This window comes from Heptranchias perlo, chromosome 18 (assembly GCF_035084215.1).
Source record: "Heptranchias perlo isolate sHepPer1 chromosome 18, sHepPer1.hap1, whole genome shotgun sequence".
NCBI classification, from domain to species: Eukaryota; Metazoa; Chordata; class Chondrichthyes; order Hexanchiformes; family Hexanchidae; genus Heptranchias; species Heptranchias perlo.
Window position 1 is genome coordinate 39,475,300 of NC_090342.1, and position 22,940 is coordinate 39,498,239.

Genomic DNA, 22,940 nt, shown 5'->3' on the forward strand with positions numbered 1-22,940 from the left:
CATCAATTGTTCACTTTTTAAATTATTAGATTTACAGAGCTTGTGCCTCTACCCGTTGGCTGGTATCCTTACCTTATTGCCACCAGAAACTCTTTCTGTCTCATTTTCTATTTCTTGTCTAATTTCATCAAAGTCTGTGTAGATCTGAAAAGAAGCATTAGCCATTGAAATAGCAAAGTCATTGGCAAAGTATCTGGTACTTCTCCACCCCCATCCCCAAATAAGCAATAAATGAACCAACATAAAAATGCTTGTACAGTACAAGGTTTCCTTAGTTCAATCATTATATTAGGTGGGGAAAAGAGGATCATAACTCAATATCTTTCATATGAAAAAGTAAATGACGTTCCAACAACAGGTCGACATGTTATGTACTAAGCGATCCACATCTGCAACCTATGCGGTCAGCTGACCTCAGTCTGGGTGGCAATGGGGCCACTAAAATTGGCCTCCGTGCCACTTGACAAGGGGGAGGCACCGTCAGCCAGAGCTCCTGCTTTTGATCATTATCCAGCGTTCTCGGCTGAGAGTGTGCATTTGTGGACATCAGTGTTGTAGGTCCAGGGGTAGGGGTGGTGAAAGAAATCAGCCAGGGCTGCTGTTCTTGATTACTATTCAGTGATCCCTGCTGGAAAACATGTATGTGCAAACATCAGCAGAGGAGAGGACAGGACAGCCCCTCCCCCCCCAGCTAAATTGTTGAATAGCTACCTGTCATTCAGGGCTGCTGATCAACAAGAGTCAAATTGTACATTTAAATCGATGATTTGATCTGGCTCTGTTGCAATTGTAGTGGTGGCATGGGGAGCTCCACTGGACTCTGTGTTTACAGTTCCCAATTGTTACATTCCCCAGTTTCAGATTTTGGGTGTATCCATTATGTTCATATGTTTTAAGCTTATATAATATTGAAAAAGTTAACAGTGAACAATTAACATACCTTATGTTTTGTGTGAAGAAATTTTCCCCATTCATCTCCATCAATTCCTTTAAACAAAGTTAAAAGAATTAAAAATGTAAACATTAGTTGAACATGTAAGCTTTAACTCAACAAGATAACCTTAAATTAAAATGAAAAGGAGCAAATTATAATGAGAAACACAACTACATTAAAATGGTAAAATAGAGCTAAAAGAAAGCTAACCAAGGTTATTAAGGTGTGCGACACAGGGCTAATTTTCCATGCAATGACTATGAATAAATGGAAAATTAGCCCTAATGGTAAATGAGATACAACCCTACTCTGAGAAAACCTTAATTTCTACAAGATACCCAGCTGTTAGATTCTATTCTACATGTTATGAAATGAAAGATTCAATTGCCATTTGTATCATTGCCATCCCCCACTCTATTTCCCACACAGGTCCTTTACTAGAAACCGAAGAGTTTGAAGGGACTTAGCTGAATCATTTGAAGAGTTGATTCTAATGTTTAGGTCATGTGAACCATGTTATAATAAGCAGCGACTATGTTACCTTCTATTTTACACAAATTCATTTTACTGGCCCTTTCTGTCATCACAAGCGTAATGCAATGCAAGTCTCGTCATAAAGTCTGGTGAAATCTCTAATCCTGATACAATTATAGAAACTACCATCATATTCAGGAGACTAATGTGGTGGAAAACAACTGCATGTGCAAAAATTAACAGCTTCTATAGGCTATATAAACTACGAGGGAATGTACAATGGAATCTGCCTAACGTTATTCTCGCATGTCGGACTGAACAAAATTATAACATTATATATATAATAGGGTAATTTTCCTTATAAACACTTGCAAACACTTCCAGACTGCTCTGAAGGCATTTACAGTTTCAAAGATAAGAAAAAACCATGTAACAAATCCAATATTTTACATTAAATAACCCTTATTACAGTGAAATTAACAAAATCAGTTATTTTGGACTGTTATATCTTCAAAATTGAATCATGAGCAATTGCTTCTTCAATTTTTGCCAGACTAACCAACATTTTTGAGTCAAACAGGTCACTCAATGAGTCATCTCATGATGTAATATTAAATGTCAGAGAGCATCTTGAGACAGGCTGCTGGAGTTGGATGATTAGGAGCAACGTCATCATCTTCAAACTTCTCACTATCCTCACTAATTTCATTATTTAATTCCGGCTCAGGTGATCAAAGAGTCATCAACTGCGATATAGTCAGATTAAGGAACATCAGCAGGGATCAGTCCTGCTTGCCAAAGTCACTCCCAAAAAGTCTGCAGCTCAGGGTCAGCTTCAATTTCTTCGAGCTCCACCAAATTCTCCTCTTCTTTACTGGCCATTACCACATGGCGAAAGAAGTTTGCAATGTTGTTCTGAGACACAAGATCCCAACCTCTAGCAATGAACCTCACTGCATCCAGTAAACTAATCGAGAAATCAGTCTTGGTTTTGCAAGCAGCTAGTCTTTTTCTAGCCAGAAATTTCTAATAGTGACGTTGAAAAGCTTCATAACTCCAGTGCCCATCAGCTGAAGCTTAGAAGTGGTATTCTTTGGAAGATAGATAGGTTCCATATTGAGTAGGCCAGAAATTGCAGCTTGTGTTTAACAATCTCTCTCTCTCAATATGGCCTATCTCAAAATGATATCACTAAACTCAAGGGGAGCTCAATCACCCAATTAAGCAGAAAACAAATCTGACTACCTACAGACAGAAAGGGGAACACATGGCAGTCCTACAAGAGACCAACTTCACCCCCTCAAAACACACTTGAGAGAATACGTGGCACAACGATGCCAGCCTCCTACTCAGCCAAAAAAAGGAACTGGCCATACTAATCAAAAATAAACCTTGCTTTCACTCTGGAGACAATTATCCCTGGAGAGGACAGCATCTTGATCCTAATAACAGGTTGAATAGCAGGAGACCACATAACAATGCTTAACTTGTAAATCCTAAATGAGGACTACCTCACATGAGCATTCCTCACACTCATCCCATATAAGGAAGACACAGTGATCAGGGGTGGAGATTTGAACATTTCCCTCCACCCTCAAAAGGGACAGGCTCCCAAAATACAAGGCACCTAGAACAAACAGCCAAAGCAACCCAAAGGCAATGCAATGTATTGAGCCTGGCCGATATCTTGTGGACCCTATGCTCCACAGAGAAGGAATTTATCAAACCCACATAAATTATACTCCAGGATAGACTACTTCTTCCTGAGGATCCCACCTATCTGGTGTCACATGCTGTGCGACAGAGAGCCAATAGCCATTCTCAGACCATCCCCCCAATTGCACTCCAGCTTTTATGCAACTACTACTCCGGTTCATTGTTCCTCCTCATCTTCCATGACCTTTCCCCTTTTCTTCCTCCTTGACCACTGCAACCCACTCCATCCTCCTTGAATGTGTCTCCTCCAGAATCTATCTCCATAGCAATGTCCTCTCCTGGTTCCATTTCTAACTGATAAAGTGCCTCAAGCTGTTTTTCCTCCTGCACCCGCATAGTCACCTATGGGTTCCAGCCTTGGCTCTCTCGATCATTTGCATGCTACTTTTTGGTAAAATTATCCAGAAGTGTGGGGCCAGCTTTCACATCTATGTTGATGACACTCAGCTCCACCTTGCTGCCTCCTCCATTGACCCCATGGCTGTTACCAACATCTCAAATTGCCTATCCAACATTAGGACCTGGATGAGCCAAAACTTCCTCCAGTTTAATGTCAGCAAAAGAAAGCCATCCTGTTTCGCTCTCAAATAACTACACCCTTCTGGCAACAACTCCATCTATCTCTCTGGCTGTCAACTCAGCCTCAGCCCAAAGGTACAGAAACTTGTTAAATTGCGCAATATCAAACTCAACTTCCTACGTCACATCCAATCTGTCTTTCTTACAACCTCTGCAACATCATCTACTTCTGACCCTATCCCTCCCCTCCACTGCCAAACCCTAATACATGATTTGATCACCTTGCAACTAGACCTCTCCAAATACTTTCTGTGGCTGGCCTCCCTACTTATAGTATTGATAAAGTACAAACCATCCAAAGTGCTGCAGCACTAAGGCCTGCATGTCCATCAAGTTCCACTGGCTCCCTGTGTCACAGATTCACCTTCAAATCCCACCAGTCTCACCCTCCTTACCTCTGTGATCTCCTCCTTTAGCCCCATGTCCCTGAGCACACCCTCTAGTCCTCTAACACAGTCTGACTTCTTGTTCCCCAGTCCCTGTGCTCCATTAGTGGTTGCTGCTTCAGCCAGCTTACTCCTGCCATCTGGAATATCCACCCTCAGGATCTCCATCTTGCAACCTCACCCCCTGCCTTCAAAATCTAATTAAAGACCCTCCTTTTTGACTATATTCAAACAAACAAAGCAACCCGAAGACTCTTCTGACCTTCATTCGCCCCCAGCCCCGACCTCCAATCTGCGCCCACTTCCTATCCACCACCCAATTGAGGGCTCTGAGATGTCTCTTTGTACATAATAAATGTTATAGAAATGTAAATTGTAAGGGGGGAATCTAATAGAGGCTTTCAAAATTAGAGGTAAAAAGCGAAAGATTGTTTCTGCTTGTTGGTGAATCAATAACAAGGTGTCACAGAATGAGAATAATCTTGAATGAACAAAGGGGGAACTTAGATGAGACTTTTCCCACACAGAAGGTTGTTACAACACTGAAGAGGCTATTGAGAATATATAATTTAAAAGGGAATTGGATAAGTATTAAAAAGATGCATGGAAAGAGCAGGGAAATTGGATTAGAGTAGATAGCTCCAGTTGAAAGCTAGCACTGGCACAGGCACAATAGGCTGAATTGCCTCCACCTATGCTATGATTTCTGATTCTATGATTGGGCAGGACACCTGCGTAACTTAATTAAAAAACTATTTATAGACTCCCTGAGTCATGCATCAGCCCAGCCACAAGAGGGTCCCAGTGAGCTGTGTAGATTTTAAAAGCTCCCTCAAGGCAGGTAATAGATACAACAATACTACAGTTCACTACTACACCCTAGATCCAATGGCCTGAAACAGACAATTTTAGCAGGTGTGGATTCCATAAGTCAGACAACAAGTTAGTGGTGCCAGACCATAATCAAAATTTCCCTGTGTACTGCGCATTTTTTTTCCTTTGCCTTTCCTTTGGTGACATTTTCTCCTGTTTCTTCAGAAAACTGAAAACATGCCAAAAAAGCATACAATGACAATATTTCAGTAATTCTACTAAATGAGATATTTTGAGACTGATTCACATCAATGTCATTCTTGGGTCCTCTGCACTGAAAGTTATTGCTTTGGTGATCACCAAATTACTAACACATGGAGGATACCTATAATCTGCCTGTCCTGTTTCTCACACCCTGCTACATCTGAAAATTCTGCTTCTTTTTTTAATAGAACACCAGGATATATAAGCTATAGGATTAATCAACCATGTTGTTGTATTAAAGACAATTCCACTCAGTAACAGGAAGCACTCTCAAAGATTTACATTACATGATGATACAAACATACAAGTGTTTTAAACTTTGAGCAAAGACACTTTTGTGTATTTTGTTTGGTTTGAGCATGGAATAATGATCGACACAAAAGGAAAATCAGAGCAAAGAATTGCAAAGCATAATACAAAGTAACTACACAAAGGGACCACCTCCATAATGAACCACCAAATTCAATATTCTGCTATGTAGTACACCTGCAATGGATGGCAATTCACAATTTGTTTTCTTTTCTCATTATACAAAGATTTTGCATACTTTAAAATGGGCATTGGCATTTGGAATATCTAACCAGTAAGCCAGAAATTCTTGCATGCAAACAGGAAGTATAGAAAATTTCAGCAACCACATGAATTGATCTTAGCTGTCATTGCAACAATTTATTTTAAAAGAGAGTCAAGTGAAATGAGTTAAAAACATTGTTGCTGTAAATATTGCAGCAGACCTGGATAATCACTAATGTATTCCAAGTGCTGAAAAATTGGGTTCCCCTGCTCATGTGCATAAAATGTTACATCAATTACTTATATTTAAAATTATTTTATTTGTGGCTACTCCTTTATATAGGTAGTGAACAATGTACTCCCAGGCTTCTGCCAATGCTGCTCTACTAGGAGTTATATCAGAGCTGGCTACATTTACTTGCCCTGTGATAAGGTTTCCAGTGAATTGGGGACCACTGCTACTACACATCATAGCTGAGATGGGGAAATTGTCATGTGGAAACTAAAGGCTATAAGCTGCGCCCACCACACGACACTCTAACCTGACAATGTCCCCTTTTAAAATATTCACATCAACCACAATGAATTTCAGACAGGTTTCTATGTATTGCAAAACCCAAATGGTTACACTTTGGTGGTGAATGATTAGAGAATGATCCAAAGCCATGCAGAGAACAGGCAAGACACACAGAAACAGGGAAACAAGACTAAGTGGAAACCTTTGTAAAATTGGCCAGAATTTTTCCACATGACTGTGTCTGTAGTTAGAGAAACAGCAGAGAGAAAGGTTAAGTGGGTGTCAGCTTACGAGTTGCTTAGGTCATGAAATACTTTCTCCTGCATGCAGAGTGAAAGACTGATACAACAGATACTGTACACAGATTATCTGGTGGAGAAGAAAAAGGTTTATGCAGCTTAAGCTTCATCTCAAACACTTTAGAATATTTTTGTCATTTAAGGCATTAATAGAAATTTTAAAAAACCAAGAATATTGGTAAAGCATTTAAAAACATATTTAACATTCCAACAATTTTCAAATGATTGAAGATTTCTTTGGTGACAGTAACTAAACCCTGCACATGTAGTGGACTAGTTGTCTACTATCAGTTATCCTTACTGACCAGTATCTGACAACCAAAACTCTGGACCAGGGGAGGATCATAGGTAAGGAGTAAGGAATGAAGGCTATGATTGTGACTGAAGGGAGTGAGAAGATTTACTGGAGTCCTAGAAGGCAATGGATGAGTTTGGGATCAATTCTGATCTTAGTAATGGACTTAAGTTCTTCAATATAATCATGTACAGTATGAACTAAAGTCCTGAAAAAGCAAACTACACCATAAAATCATGGGTTTGGGTCATGGTGTGCAGGGAGATCATTTAATCCAAGAGCTCATTCATGATTTACACCTTCCATGAAGTGAAAATCTCTGCAGTATTCCTTCCTGATCTATTATCTAGTTTACCTAATTTGAAAGCAACAGCATGCTGCTTCTCCAGAAGAAGGTCAAACTCAAGCTTATAGTTGCCAGTGTAGAGATAAAAAGGAAAACTGCAAATGCTGGAAATCTAGAAAAGAAAAGTAACCAGCCTCATATCTTTGTATAAAGTCTGGACCGTATTCTTGCACCTGCTTCCATACACCGTGGATCAACTATTTAAGTCAGTAGCTAAACATTCCAGGATTGTCTCAGGTACAATCCCAGTCTTTGCTGAGTTAGCTAATCTCAGCTGCAGTAGTCTCTCATATTTGACTGTTTGACAATCACTTGACCATTCTTAACAACCAGGAAGAAAAGTGCAGAAGCCGGAGCAATCTGTGGGGATTACTATGCTGTTTACTGTAGAATTTCAAAAAAGTGGTTTATTTCTTTCAATTGATAATGTGCCCAAACTCTTTCACTGCAGTGTAGAAGCACTTTTTAAAAATATATCTAATTTTCATTACTTAGATTCAATTTCAAACAGATGTGGTCACCAGCTGAATTTGAACTAACAACCAGATCTCTCATGGCATTACTTAAAGCAAGTCGGAGGATACAGGATGTTTGTGTCATATAGGTGATAGCATCAGGACCACTGATTTAGTGACTGAAAAGACAAATTTCATTTTTATTAAATAGTATTCTGGGATTTTACAGATGGTTTGGAATCTAACTTTATGACTCTATCCAATATTCTGCATATTCTTTATCTACATATGTTTAATTTTTAGTTCTGATCAGTTTTAAAGCTGAGACTATATAGCAAGATGCTATACAAGATGTACCAGTTGGAATTAAATATCTGATATTTAGGAGCACTGGGCAGGTGGAATGAAGTTTAGCTTCACTGGAGGTGGTCCTGGGCTTTAGTCAACCTGGGAGATAGTCCTTGGCTTGTAGACCTGAGGGTGGTTCTAGGCTTTGGTAGACCTGGGGTAGAGGTCCTAGAGTTTGGAAACACGAGGGAATCCTCTGGTCCATCAGCACTGTGGATTCTTGGTGTTGTCAGCTATGAATGAAAGGGGAAAGAATGGGCCTGACAGCACTTGGGGGAGCAGGGGGAGGAATCCCAGGCTTGTAACTTTCCAAGAATTATCTGAAAACATTAAATATGGTGTTTTGCGATTGTTTCCTGGAATTGTGCACACTGGACATGTTCAAACTGCAGAACCTACCTTCAGCTGTCAGAGTATTGCTCTGGATACAAATATCACGTCCGTATCAGGCATTTGGAAGAGGCTGATCTTTCAACTAAAAACTTTAATAAGGGTATTAAAAATACAAAAAAACAATTCGATGGATATATTTAATCATGTTATTGTGGCATATGTATTTTTATGTTTAATAGCTTATTTTGGAATTTAGAAATTTCCGTTACTCAGAAAAGATAGCGGCCAAAACAATTTTCAAAAAAAATTAAGCGATTTGATTGGTTCATCAACAAGCCATGATAGGCAATTGTTTACAGAGAAATGTCATTATAAAATATTTACAATAGCAGCTACAATGATAAATGTTGACATAAAGCCCTGTTACTAAAAAGCATGACACTGGGAAGTAAAATTTGTGCATATACACAAGACTTTGTGGACTAGTCACCATTCTGATATGTCACTTTGATACCATTACAGGGTTATTAAGCAAAAGAATAACTACATTACTATTTTGCTTCAAGTACATTCACATTGCACTTCATGGCTTATGCTGCATGACAATAATCATCTATTATATAAAATACCCTGGTTATCAATCTGTAATGGAGTATTTTCTGGAAATTTCCATAATACATGAGTCATTGATCAAGCAGGAAATTATAGTTTTTATGCTGCCATCCTCCTTTCAAAGAATTATTTTGATTAAGGCTTTGTCTTTGGGAAATACAACATGCTATATACATTCAGTTTTAGAGGGCCTGCGCATGTGCAAACCCTGTGCATGCACAGCTGTTCTGATGTTGCTCCAATCTCTAATCCTCCTCGAAATGTAAGCAAACTTGGAACGTAGCCAACCTCATCATATTCCAGTGGAAGTAGTTCCATAATATAAACACTGTATGAGATGATGTGAGTTGCACAGAAAAACAAAAGAATTTCCTAAGAGGTTGAATTATTGCATTCACACATCAGAATAGAACTGCTCTCCACCAAGGCAGTCTTAGTTAGGTTCCATCTGCTGTTTCCTTTCCTTCAGGCAATTTTTTTGATCCCTACTCCAGGTTTTACCTTGAATGCCCACCACTTTAAGCTTACATAGCAGCCTTTTGTGCAGAACTTTGCCAAAGACTTTTTGGAAGTCTCGGTACGCTATATTATGAGGCTTTTTCACAGTTCACCAGATGTCACCTGAAACCAATCATTTTTATTCAGCACATTTACATAGGCAACTAATTGGCACAAATCTATATTTAAATGAGTGGTTTGCTACAACCCATATCATCTCTGGTCTACTTTTTTTTGTTAATAGATAACTTTGAGAGCGAAACACTGTGAGCCCTGCCCCAGCACCAATTGGATAGTTGTTTAAGGTAGTAATTAGCTGACCAATTCAATCACTGGTCTGCATAGAGTTAATGGGGGGCGGGCGGAAAACAGGAACAAAAAGATTTTTTAAAACTGGCCATGGTTCCAAATTCTAGCCCTATCTCATGGCTCTGCTGGAAGTGGCCACATATGTGTGAACATCGGGTGAGGACTGGATCAGTATTGATGCTCTGGAGCTGAACAGCCTGCCAACATTGTTTAGTCTCACACATAAAGAATGGCATTTGGCCGAGGTATCAGAGGGCACCTGGCACCAATGAAACCATTACCCAGCAGGAAATGAACGGCTGCAGGAAGCAATGAAAGAAAATCGTTGAGTTACATGAAACCTCAGCACAGAAACAGACCATTTGGCCCAATTGGTCTATGCCAGCATTCATGCTCCACACGAGCCTCCTCCCTCCCAAATTCATCTAACCTAATCAGCCTACCCTTCTATTCCTTTTTCCTTCATGTGCTTATCTAGTTTCCCCTTAAATGAATCTATTCTATTTGACTTAACTATAATGATACCTGGGTTAAATTACGAGGAGAGATTACACAAACTAGGGATGTAATCCCTGGAATTTAGAAGATTAAGGGGTGATTTGATCGAAGTTTTCAAGATATTAAGGGGAACTGATAGGGTAGATAGAGAAAAACTATTTCCGCTGGTTGTGGAGACTAGGACTAGGGGACATAGCCTGAAAATTAGAGCCAGGACTTTCAGGAGTGAAGTTAGAAAACACATCTACAGGCAAAGGGTGGCAGAAGTTGGGAACTCTCTTCCACAAACAGTAATTGATGCTAGCTCAATTGTTAATTTTAAATCTGAGATTGATAAATCTTTGTTAACTAAAGGTATTAAGGGATATGGGGCTAAGGTGGGTATATGGTGTTAGGTCACAGATCAGTCATGATCTCACTGAATGGTGGAACAGGCTCGAAGGGCTAAATGGCCTACTCCTGTTCCTATGTTCCTTGTGGTAGCATGTTCAACATTCTTACCACCCTTTGGGTAAAGATGTTTCTCCTGAATTCCCTATTGGATTTATTAGCGACTATTTTATATTTATATGACCTCTAGTTTTGGACTCCCCTGCAAGTGGAAATGTTTTTTCTACATCTATCATATAAAACCCTTTCATTATCCTAAAGACCTCAATCTGGTCACCTCTCAGCCTTCTCTTTTCGAGAGAGAAGAGCCCCATCTATTGAGCCTTTCCTGATAAGTATATCCTCTCAGTTCTGGTATCATCCCTGTGAATCTTTTTTGCACCCGCTCCAATGCACCTATATCCTTTCTATAATATGGAGACCAGAACTGTGCATAGTACTCCAAGTGTGGTCTAACCAAGGTTCTATACAAGTTTATCATAACTTCTCTGCTTTTCAATTCTATCTCTCTAGAAATGAACCCCGGTGCTTGATTTGCCTTTTTTATGGCCTTAGTAACCTGCGTCACTACTTTTAATGATTTGTGTATCTGTACCCCTAGATCCCTTTGCTCCTCTAACCCATTTAGATTTATTATTCAAGTAGTACCTGGCCTCCTTATTCTTCCTACCAAAACACACTACCTCACACTTATCTATATTGAAATTCATTTGCCAATACACACCCATTCTGCAAATTTATTAATGCCCTCTTGCAATGTGATGCATTCTTCCTTTGTATTAACTTCACCCCCCAAATTGGCGTAGTCCGCGATTTGTGAAAACATGCTTCTGATTCCCGAATCCAAATAGTTACTGTAAACTGTGAACAACAGTGGTCCCAGCACTGATCCCTGTGGAATACCATTTCCCACCTTTTGCCAGTCTGAGTACATACCCTTAACTCCTTCTCTCTGTTTTCTGTTTTATAGCCAGTTTGCTATCCATTCTGCTACAGGTCCCCCGACTCCACTTGCTCTGACCTTAGTCATGAGTCTACAATGCGGTACCTTATCGAAGGCCTTTTGAAAATCCAAATATATTACATCTACTACATTACCCTTGTTCACTCTTTCAGTTACTTCTTCAAGAATTCAATAAGGTTAGTCAAGCATGACTCTCCCTTCTGAAATCCATGCCGACTATTCTTTATTGTATTTTTGTTCTCCAGATATTTTTCTATTACATATTTGAGTAAAGATTCAATTATCTTTCCCACCACCAACGTTAAGCTAACTGGTCTACAGTTCCCTGGGCTTAGTCTATCTCCCTTTTTAAATATAGGAATAACATTAGCTGTCCGCCAGTCCTCTGGCACTATTACCATTTCGAATGAATTTTTATATATATATGTAATAGTGTCTCTGCTATCTCCACTCTAACTTCTTTTAATATTCGTGGATGCAATCCATCCGGACATAGGATTTTATCCTCCCTAAGTTTAATTAGTTTATCAATTATCTTTTTTAAAATTCATTTATGGCATGTGGGCGTCACTGGCAAGGCCAGCATTTATTGCCCATCCGTAATTGCCCTTGAGAAAGTGGTGGTGAGCCGTCTTCTTGAATCTCTGCAGCCCGTGTGGTGAAGGTTCTCCCACAGTGCTGTTAGGTAGGGAGTTCCAGGATTTTGACCAGGATGATGAAGGAACGGCGATATATTTTCAAGTCGAGATGGTGTGTGACTTGGAGGGGAACGTGCAGGTGGTGTTGTTCCCATGTGCCTGCTGCCCTTGTCCTTCTAGGTGGTAGAGATCGCGGGTTTGGGAGGTGCTGACGAAGAAGCCTTGGCGAGTTGCTGCAGTGCACCCTGTGGATGGTACACACTGCAGCCACTGTGCGCCGGTGGTGGAGGGAGTGAACGTTTAGGGTGGTGGATGGGATGCCAATCAAGCGGGCTGCTTTGTCCTGGATGGTGTCGAGCTTCTTGAGTGTTGTCGGAGCTGCACTCATCCAGGCAAGTGGAGAGTATTCCATCACACTCCTGACTTGTGCTTTGTAGATGGTGAAAAGGCTTTGGGGAGTCAGGAGGTGAGTCACTCGTCGCAGAATACCCATCCTCTGACCTGCTCTTGAAGCCACAGTATTTATGTGGCTGGTCCAGTTAAGTTTCTGGTCAATGGTGACCCCCAGGATGTTGATGGTGGGGGATTCGGCGATGGTAATGCCGTTGAATGTCAAGGGAAGGTGGTTAGACTCTCTCTTGTTGGAGATGGTCATTGCCTGGCACTTGTCTGGAGCAAATGTTACTTGCCACTTATCAGCCCAAGGCTGGATGTTGTCCAGGTCTTGTTGCATGCGGGCACGGACTGCTTCATTATCTGAGGGGTTGTGAATGCAACTGAACACTGTGCAATCATCAGCAAACATCCCCATTTCTGACCTTATGATGGAATTAAGGTCATTGATGAAGCAGCTGAAGATGGTTAGGCCCAGGACACTGCCTTGAGGAACTCCTGCAGCAATGCCCTGGGGCTGAGATGATTGGCCTCCAACAACCACTACCATCTTCCTTTGTGCTAGGTATGACTCCAGCCACTGGAGAGTTTTCCCCCTGATTCCCATTGACTTCAATTTTACTAGGGCTCCTTGGTGCCACACTCGGTCAAATGCTGCCTTGATGTCAAGGGCAGTCACTCTCACCTCACCTCTGGAATTCAGCTCTTTTGTCCATGTTTGGACCAAGGCTGTAATGAGGTCTGGAGCCGAGTGGTCCTGGCGAAACGCAAACTGAGCATCGGTGAGCAAGGTATTGGTGAGTAAGTGCCGCTTGATAGCACTGTCAACAACACCTTCCATCACTTTGCTGATGATTGAGAGTAGACTGATGGGACGGTAATTGGCCGGATTGGATTTGTCCTGTTTTTTATGAACAGGACATACCTGGGCAATTTTCCACATTGTCGGGTAGATATCAGTGTTGTAGCTGTACTGGAACAGTTTGGCTAGAGGCGCGGCTAGTTCTGGAGCACAAGTCTTCAGCACTACAGCCGAGATGCTGTCGGGGCCCATAGCCTTTGTTGTATCCAGTGCACTCAGCCGTTTCTTGATATCACGTGGAGTGAATCAAATTGGCTGAAGACTGGCTTCTGTGATGGTGGGGATATCGGGAGGAGGCAGAGATGGATCATCCACTCAGCACATCTGGCAAACGCTTCAGCCTTGTCTTTTGCACTCACTCTGCCATCATTGAGGATGGGGATGCTTACAGAGCCTCCTCCTCCCGTTAGTTGTTTAATTGTCCACCACCATTCACGACTGCATGTGGCAGGTCTCTTCTTCTAATGTCATGCCCACCTGGTTAATCTCAGTGGTAAATACTGAAGCAAAGTAACTATTCAATATTTCTGCCAAAAAAAGATCAGCAAAAAACAATTTCAGTAAACAAAAATGAAGCATTAGGGGCTAGAGTGTAGGAAATAGAGCACTTCAATCGAAGTTGCTGTGAACTATTCCCATACTATACTGACCATTCTTAATGCTCAAAGGAGTATAAATTTACAGGATTAAGATTAATAAATTGAAGAAACAAAAAGGGAATTTTTAAAAAAGCAAGAGAAAAGATTAAACTCTGCAACTCAACAGCAGTGCTGGGGCACATTTCTGACTCTCATGCTATTGAGTTTCCAGTCTCAGACATATAAGAAAAGAAAACTGGAGTAACAGTTTCCAGACATGGTTTGGAATTTTTGGGAGTTTAGATTCAGCATAGGGTACAATCTTACAAAGCCAGCATCATTATTCTCACACACCTGTCCTCAAAGCCAGCTCGACAGCCTTTATGTAAATAAACACAACACAAATTAGAAGAAAAATCATACCGTTATCATCTCCCACTGCTTTCTGCTGTTCCTCGGGAGAAACATTCACTAGCTGCAGAACTAGTGGCCTTCGAGTGACAATGCCGGTACCTCTGGGGAGCAAGTCCCTTCCCACCAGACTCTCCAGTACTGAGCTTTTTCCACTGCTCTGTCAAGAGTTAGAGAACAGAAACAGTCTGTTAAAAAAAAAGTACGAGATTCAAGTTTGTGATGTACAGGGTTTGCTCCAATTGCCATCTTTGCCTTTGGAAGAAACATATTCTGGAGAAGTTGGGCATGTTCCAACTACCTCATCCAATACTTAGTTAACTTGAGGCCAATTCCAGTGAAACAATGAATATCCCTTTCATTTAGTTCACTTCAGCAGGAGAAAGGGATGATCTCGTTCACGTGGGTATCAACACAGCTGCAAAGTGACAGAATTGAGGAAAACAAATATAGAAAAACTGGGGAAAAAAATGTTTTTAAAGTTGCATTTAAAAATTCAAATAATTTAAGGAAATCTATATAAATTTTGCTTGTGAAGCAAATGGTTATCCAATCTCTTTCCATCAGTTGTCGTATTTCAAAATGTTTCTGCATTTGTCAACTAACTGAGCTGAGCTTCCGACCCCATATCCTCTCCATCACCAAGACCACCTACTTTGATATTACTCCATAATATCGCCTGTCTCTGTCCCTGCCGTAGCTCATCTGTTGCTGAAACCCTCATCCATGCCTTTGTTACCTCCAGATTTGAATATTCCAATGTTCTCCTGACCGGCCTTCCACCCGTAAACTTGAGCTCATCTAAAGCTCAGCTGCCTGTATCCTAAATCGCACCAAGTCCTGTTCACCCATCACCCTGTGCTCGGTGACCTACATTGGCTCCCGGTACAGCAACACCTCCATTTTAAAATTCTTATCCTTGTGTTCAAATCCCTCCAAGGCTTCGCCCCTCTCTATCTCTGTAACCTCCTCCAGCCGTACAACCCTCCGAGATCTCTGCGCTCCTCTAATTCTGGCCTTTTGTACATCCCCGATTTGCTTTGCTCCACCACTGATGGCCGTGCCTTCAGCTGCCTAGGCCCTAAGCTCTGGAATTCCCTCCCCAAGCCGCGCCGCCTCTCCCTCCTCCTTTAAATTGCTCCTTAAAACCTACCTCTTTAACCATGCTTTTGATCACCTGTCCTAATATCTCTTTATTTGGCTGTGTCAAAATTTTGTCTGATAATGCTCCTTGGGACATTTTACTACGTTAAAGGTGTTATATAAATGCAAGTTGTGTTGTATTATGTCAGAGTGGGACCGTGTTTGACAGCATTGAATTTTCTGCCGAGACCACGGTTTCTGTTTTTTTAAAAAACAATTGAGATATTTAATTGTGTTCCTGGAGACTGTGTAGTATCTTTAATACTGTTTTTGTTTTGAACTCTTCTTATTGTTGTGTGGTGGGTACACTGAGCATGGTGGCAGCATTATGATGTAATTGAGGTGGTGATAAAAGTGATTATGGTGTAGAATGTAAACATAGAGGGCATCACATGAATAAACAACTCAATATATTACAGAATATACCTACAGGGTGCTGCTGAACTTCATAACAATCTTGTGGTTCATTAGCTACAGACACATCTGAACAACATGCTTATATATAACCTTCCCTTTATATAGTCAGATTACTTCACAACATTGTTTCAACACCTTCAACAGCTCTGTAATTTCAACGTAATAATTTATTTTAGATTTGGTTAGGCCACACTTAGAATATGGTGGCCTGTTTTGAGCACCATGGAGGGGGTACAGCAGAGATTTACTAAGATGCCCGAGGGGGTGGTGGAAGCAGATTCAATCATGGCCTTCAAAAGGGAACTGGATAAGTACTTGAAAGGAAAAAATTTGCAGGGCTACGGGGGAAGGGTGGGACTAGCTGGATTGCTCTTGCATAGAGCTGGCGCAGACTCGATGGGCCAAATGGCCTCCTTCTGTGCTGTAACGTTTCTATGATTCTATGATATCAGGAATGAAAACTAAGTCTGGAGAAATTGGGGCTCTTTTCACTGAAACAGAGAATGTAAAAAGGAGACCTGATGATGGTGTTATGAAGGGTTTTGATAAGGTTAAACAGGGGAAAAGTATTTCCATTGGTCAGTGAAGTTATGGGAGCATAAGTTTATCAAAGGAATGAAGGGAGAAGTCAGGAGATTTTTTTATGCAAAGGTTTTGAATGCCATACCAGAAATATTGCTAGAAGCTGAATCCATAATAGATCTTAAAAGGGAAGTGGATACATATTTAAAAAAGAAAAGTTTAAACAAGATGGGGGATGGGACAGTGAGCTGGTACAGGCGCAATGGGCCAATAACCTCTTTTTTCACTGTAAAATTCTATGATCCTTAGCTCATTGTTGCTGTGTGTGAGCAAGAGGCAGCAGCAACAATTAGCTGTCTTGTTATTATGACACCCCCATGATTGAAATATCTAGTCATGCAACTCACACAGCAGCATAACAATATGGTAAGCTTGCAGATCAGAAATTTACAAGAAAAGTTATCTCATTAATACAGTAACCTGGGCAAGAGTTAAGGAGTGAGAATAAAAACTGGGATTTCTTACTGAAATCACATTCTAAAACTGGTAGAAATACTATGTAAATTCCAAAACCATCATCAAGTAATAGTGATTGTGAAATGAATACAGGACCAAGTGTTACTATGAAGACAATTACAATGAGGCCCTGTTATTGTGTTAATTATGCAGACATTTAAAAAATACAAGGCTTCTTTTCTGATTAATCATCAGATAATGCCTATCCCGACAGGGTCAATATAGGGAGAAATATCATTGTTATCAGCTCAGTGACCTCGACACCAGAGCAGAGAATGAGGGTCTGGAGCACCTTGAATTGAAGTACTTCTGATCACATTGGAATTTAAGAACAGGAGTAGACCATTCAGCCCCTCAAGCCTGCTCCACCATTCAATTAGATCATGGCTGATCTGCACCTCAACTCCATATCCGTTGATACCCTTACCTAACAAAAGTCTATCTTAGTTTCGAAAGCTCCGAATGTCCTAGTACCCGCAGCCTTTTAGGGGAAGAGAGTTCCAGATTTCTACCTTTTGTGTGAAAAAGAAAAAATGACAGTCTGTAACTTGTGGAAACCTCCTCTCAAAAGCATTTAAATTACCTAAGGGAGTGGCAATTAATAGAACTGAAGGCGTGATAATAGATACTGTCATGTCAAACAACTATTTCCCTCTTATTTTGGTTCTTCTTTCTTTACTGTCCTCCTAACAGACAGGAAAGGTTGACACAAGGATCCCCAAAGCCGGAGCGCGCAACAGCAAAGGGATTCCCTCTCACCAAATCACCAGGAGCAATGGCAGGACAGTGACTCTTAGCCTGCCCAAAACAAATGGTAGCAAGGTCAGTACAAGGTGACCCCATGAACCCTGAAAGAAGGTTAGCACAGAGGAAATTCTCAGGAACAGAAGAGCCCTTATGGGTTTACCTTCAGCACACAAAAATTAACTCCCCTTGCAAAGCAGATCAGCTTGACGTTGTCCCCAAGAATGTCTTACTTTATGCTCTGCCCCATCCACATGGCCATCAATATCAGGGGACTAGTGGGGATTTTACTTGCTTACAGTGAGACTCACAAATTACATCCTCTGTGACTGTGGTGCATTATCATTGATTTCCAAGTTCCACTCCAAGTCAAAAACCATCCTAACAGGCATATTCCTTCATCACCTCTGGGTCAATATCCTGGAATCCCCTACCTAATGAACACCATTGTGGCAGCACCTTTACAAAGACTGCAGCAGTTCAAGAAAAAGCCCAATCACCACCTGCTCAGGGCAACTAGGGATAAGCAATAAATGCGGTCTTGGCAGCATCGTCAATGTTCAGAGGACAATAAGAAAAAAGGCTTCTCTCCCTTCACTCTCACTTTTGAGCCCCAAAACAACTATCCTTCAGCTCTCCTCTTTCGTAGCTATATGCTACCCCTTAGTGAGACAATCCACAGGTAAGGAACCATCTTCCATCTGTAGACAACTCTTGATTCTACCTCTCCGCCACTTCTCTCGACTCCACAACCACTTCTCTGTCTGTCTGAAATCGAGTCTTAGATAAATCACAACTTCCTTCAGCTAAACTTTGGAAAGACCAAAGTCATATGTTTTGGCTCCTGCCATAAACTCTGCTCCGTTCCCACTGATTCCAATCCCCTCTCTGGTCAATCACTCCAGCTGAATAAAACCTTGTACAACCTTGGTGACGTTGAACTGAGCTTCAAACTACACATTCACTAAGTCACCAAAATTATTTCCACTTCTGCAACATTGCCAGCCCTCCACCACTTACTCCCTTATCCACACTTCTGTCACCACCAAATTCGATTGCTCTAATGTTCTCTTTGTTGCCTTCCATAGTCCACGCTCCATAAGCTCCAACTTGTCAAAAATGCAGCTATTTTTTTGTCCCCACATCGATCATCCCGTCTTCACTAACCTACGCTGGCTTCCTATACCCCAAAAAGATAAATAAACAGCCTCGCTCCTCCGTACCTCAGCAACCTATTCCCCATCCCTTCCTTCAAACTTCTGTCCTCCAACTCTGACCTCCCCTTTCGTTTCACCATTGATGGCTGAATCTTTAGCCACCTCGGCCTTAACCTCTGGAGCTCTCTCACTACCTCTCCGACCTCCCTTAGAAACCTTCTCAAAATCCAATTATTCAACTCCACCTTCAGTCATCTCTCCTGAACCCTCTGACATGGCTTGGCATCCGCTCCTCTGTTTTCCCTCCTCTGCAAAGGCTCCTCTGCAAATGTTTTGTACAGAAAAGTTGTGGTTGAGACACACTGAAACATCAATTTAAATAGAAGACAAAACACTACCAGTGCTAAAAATCTGAAATAAAAAACATACTGGAAATACATAGCAGGTGAAAAGGGCAGGCTAGGAGTTTGGGTAAAGCCCCTGGATCAGGACTCCCCACTGAAGCAGTGTGTGCGCGGTGAGTGACAGCTCCATCTGCTTCCCCTTCACCCCGGGCTCGTTACCTGTGTCCCCACCACCACGATCTGCGGCAGTTGGATGATGTCGGCCCCGACCGTGTTAAACACTTCCTGCAGCTTGTTAATGACGGGAATCAGCGCCTCCATCGCTGCTCACTGATAATCGAACGAACTCTTTGTGTCCGGGTGAGGCCGCCACGTCTCTCGCCGAGCGAGCGTTATCGTGTTTCAAACTGTCACCATCGCTGACCGGCCACCGTCCCGCTCGACCTACCAACAGGAGAAGGAACAGGCCGCTGTCCTCGGCTCGCGGCAGCACTGTCACTGCGCGCGCGCAGATCGCCAGCGCTCGGACGAGGATGGGGGGGGGGGTCGCGCACTGCATGATGGGAGTTGTAGTTTGCTTCCTGCCACAGCGAGCAGACGGAGGACCGGCTGAAACTACAACTCCCATCATTCCCTCGGTAACCTGTGTTCGTATTGAATGCATTGCTGGGACTTGTGATGTTTTGACCTGTGAAGTTTTACTCGTCGCCAGTGACAGTCAGGTTTTTTTTTAGCTAAATGTTTTTGTTAAAGGCAAATCGTGTTTAACTAACTTGATTGAGTTTATTGATGAAGTATCAGAGAGGGCAATGCGGTTGATGTGGTGTATATGGACTTTAAAAAGGCGTTTGATAAAGTGCCACATAATGGACTTGTCAGCAAAATTGGTGCCCATGGAATAAAAGGGCAGCATGGAATTGGCTAAGAGCCAGGAAACAGAGAGTAGTGGTGAATGGTTGTTTTTCAGACTGGAAGAAGGTATACAGTGGTGTTCCCCAGGGGTCGGTACTAGGACCACTGTGTTTTATATATATTATAATGACTTAGACTTGGGTGTACAGGGTACAATTTCCAAATCTGTAGATGACACAAAACTTGGAAGTGTAGTAAACAGTGAGGAGGATAGTAATAGACTTTAAGAGGACATAGACAGGCTGGTGGAATGGACGGACACATCGCAGATGAAATTTAATGCATAGATGTGCGATTTAATACATTTTGGCAGGAGGAATGAGGAGAGGCAATATAAATGGTACAGTTCTAAAGAGGATACAGGAACAGAGAGACCTAGGGGTATATGTGCACAAATCTTTGAAGGTGGCAGGACAGGTTGAGCAAGCAGTTTAAAAAAAGCACACGGGATCCTGGACTTTATAAATAGAGGCATAGACTACAAATGCAAGGATGTTATGTTGAACCTTTATAAGACACTGGTTCGGCCACAACTGGAGTATTGTGTTCAATTCTGGGCACTGCACTTTAGGAAGGATGTGAAGGCCTTAGAGAGGGTGCAGGAAAAAATTACCAGAATGGTTCCAGGGATGAGGGACTTCAGTTACATGGATGGACTGGAGAAGTTGGGGTTGTTCTCCTTAGAGCAGAGAAGGTTGAGAGGAGATTTGATAGAGGTGTTCAAAATCATGAAGGGTTTAGATAAAGAAAATAAAGAGAAACTGTTCACATTGGCCAAAGGGTCAAGAACCAGAGGATACAGATTTAAAGTGATTGGCAAAAGAACCAAAGGCGACATGAGGAAAAACTTTTTTATGCAGCGAGTAGTTATGATCTGGGCTGCGCTGCCTGAAAGAGTGTTGAAAGCAGATTCAATCATGGCTTTCAAAAAGGAATCGGATAAATAATTGAAGGGAAAAAATTTGCAGGGCTACGGTGAAAGAGAACGGGGGACTGGGACTAACTGGATTGCTCTTTAAAAGAGCTGGCATGGGCTCGATGGGCCGAATGGCCTCTTTCTGTGCTGTAACCACTCTAAGATCCTATGTAAATTCTACTGTCTGTCTCATTGCATAAAGAAAACTCCCACCTCAATTCATATCATTGTTTCTGCAATGTGACAATGTTTTCTAAAAAATACTAATTTCAAACTAACATTGTTTTCAATACTAAAATTTGTTTTCTTCTCAAGATGGAGAAATGCTTAGTCAATTTACAAAACAATTAAATAAATTGCATTGAAGTACTACAGGAAATTAATTTGCAGAGTTTTGTTTTGTTTCTAACCAATTTAAAGTATAGAGAATCTGTATTTTCACTTTCATTATAGCTTCCAGCTGAATTGCAGTTTCAGTGTGGGTTGGTTACCGAATCACAGCAATGCTGTGTGGAATGTAACCAATTTGAATGTTTATTTTTTTATGCCACATTCATGTCTTAAAATTTCAGTTAACTAGTTCTGGGTAGCTGTCAGATGTTTCATTTTCCTCTTTTAAAAAATTTTTACTTGGGGTTATTTGTTCCCTTCTGAACACTGAGTTTAGTAACTTCAGACCTTAGCTATATCCTCCATTTTCTTTATAGCAAGAAGTACTTGTGATATAGGGTCAGTCTGTCAGTGTTTAGGAGAGAGAAGACAAGTTCACATTTGGGATGGAGACACTTTGTCCAACCCTAGGGTGTTGATTTGTTTTTTTCCTCATCTTGGGACTGTCAGACCACTGCGTTTTGCAAGTTACCATTGTTTTAATTTCAGATCTGCTGCATATGTAGCTTGCCTTTTTTCTTCTCTTTATTTTCCCTATTGTCTCACATTTATATTTGTATGTCTTTTCACCTGGCACTATTTCTACATTTTTATGTTTCTCCATTATCTCATTAATGATCTTGTATATCATCCAACAGTCTTCTGTTAAGTATTGTGCAATTCACTCAATCCATTTACTCTCTCTGTAATTGGTGTATGTTTTCTGTTGAGCTTTCAACATCTTTCACTTATGTAAACCTTTAACATAGAATTCAGAAGAAGAAAAGATCTGATATCGAGCCTTTGTGGAAGCAGTGTTCAAAGGCTTGGTTGAAGAAATGGGCTTTAAGGAGATTTTTTTTAAAAGGCTGAGAAAGAAAACAAGCAGGGAGGCTGAGGGAGCTCCAGAGTAGGGCTGAGCCAACTGAAGATTCTGCCACCAATGGTGCAGCATGTGGCAGGATAAGGAGATGCACAGGGCAGGAGAAGATCAGAGGGCATGGGAAATGATACATCTGGAAGAAGTTGTAAATGAAGACAAGGGTTTTAAATTCAATGTAGTAGAAGACAGGGAGACACAGTGTAGGTTAGCAAGAACAGTGTGATGGGAGAATGGGACATTGTGTGGACCAGGATGTAGATGGCAGAGCTCTGGACAAGATGTTGTATAGAGGGGGGGCGGGGTGCAGGAAAGGCGCAGGTTAGCAGGCCAGCATTGGAGAAATTGAATCTAGATGTGACAGAAGTGTGGATAAGGCAGCGGGGTGGAGGCGGGTAATGTTGCAACAGTGAAATTAGCCTTGGTAATAGATAACATGTTTGAAGCCCAGTTCTGGGTCCATCAGGACATCGAGGTTGCAAAGGGGAATAACGCTCATGTACTTGAATCTAAAGTATTCCAGAGACACCGGGATTTTAAAAAAATCTTTGACTGCAGTCTATCAAGACCTGTTACATCAGGTCTGCTTGCAAGA

At 41.4% G+C, this 22,940-nt stretch overlaps 1 protein-coding gene across 2 annotated transcripts in view; it reads right to left on the reverse strand.

Annotated features, from left to right (window-relative positions):
• Window positions 1-19,779, reverse strand: part of LOC137334782 (dynamin-1-like protein) — a 49,881-nt gene extending 30,102 nt beyond the window's left edge. For both annotated transcript variants that reach the window (XM_067999750.1, XM_067999749.1), the window contains exons 1-4: window positions 19,488-19,779; window positions 14,438-14,585; window positions 941-987; window positions 73-144 (exon numbers count right to left, since the gene is read on the reverse strand). In XM_067999750.1, the coding sequence (XP_067855851.1) occupies window positions 73-144; window positions 941-987; window positions 14,438-14,585; window positions 19,488-19,589 (369 nt within the window). In that variant the 5' untranslated portion in view covers window positions 19,590-19,779. The remainder of the gene's footprint in view (window positions 1-72; window positions 145-940; window positions 988-14,437; window positions 14,586-19,487) is intronic.
• Window positions 19,780-22,940: the final 3,161 nt, after the last annotated feature.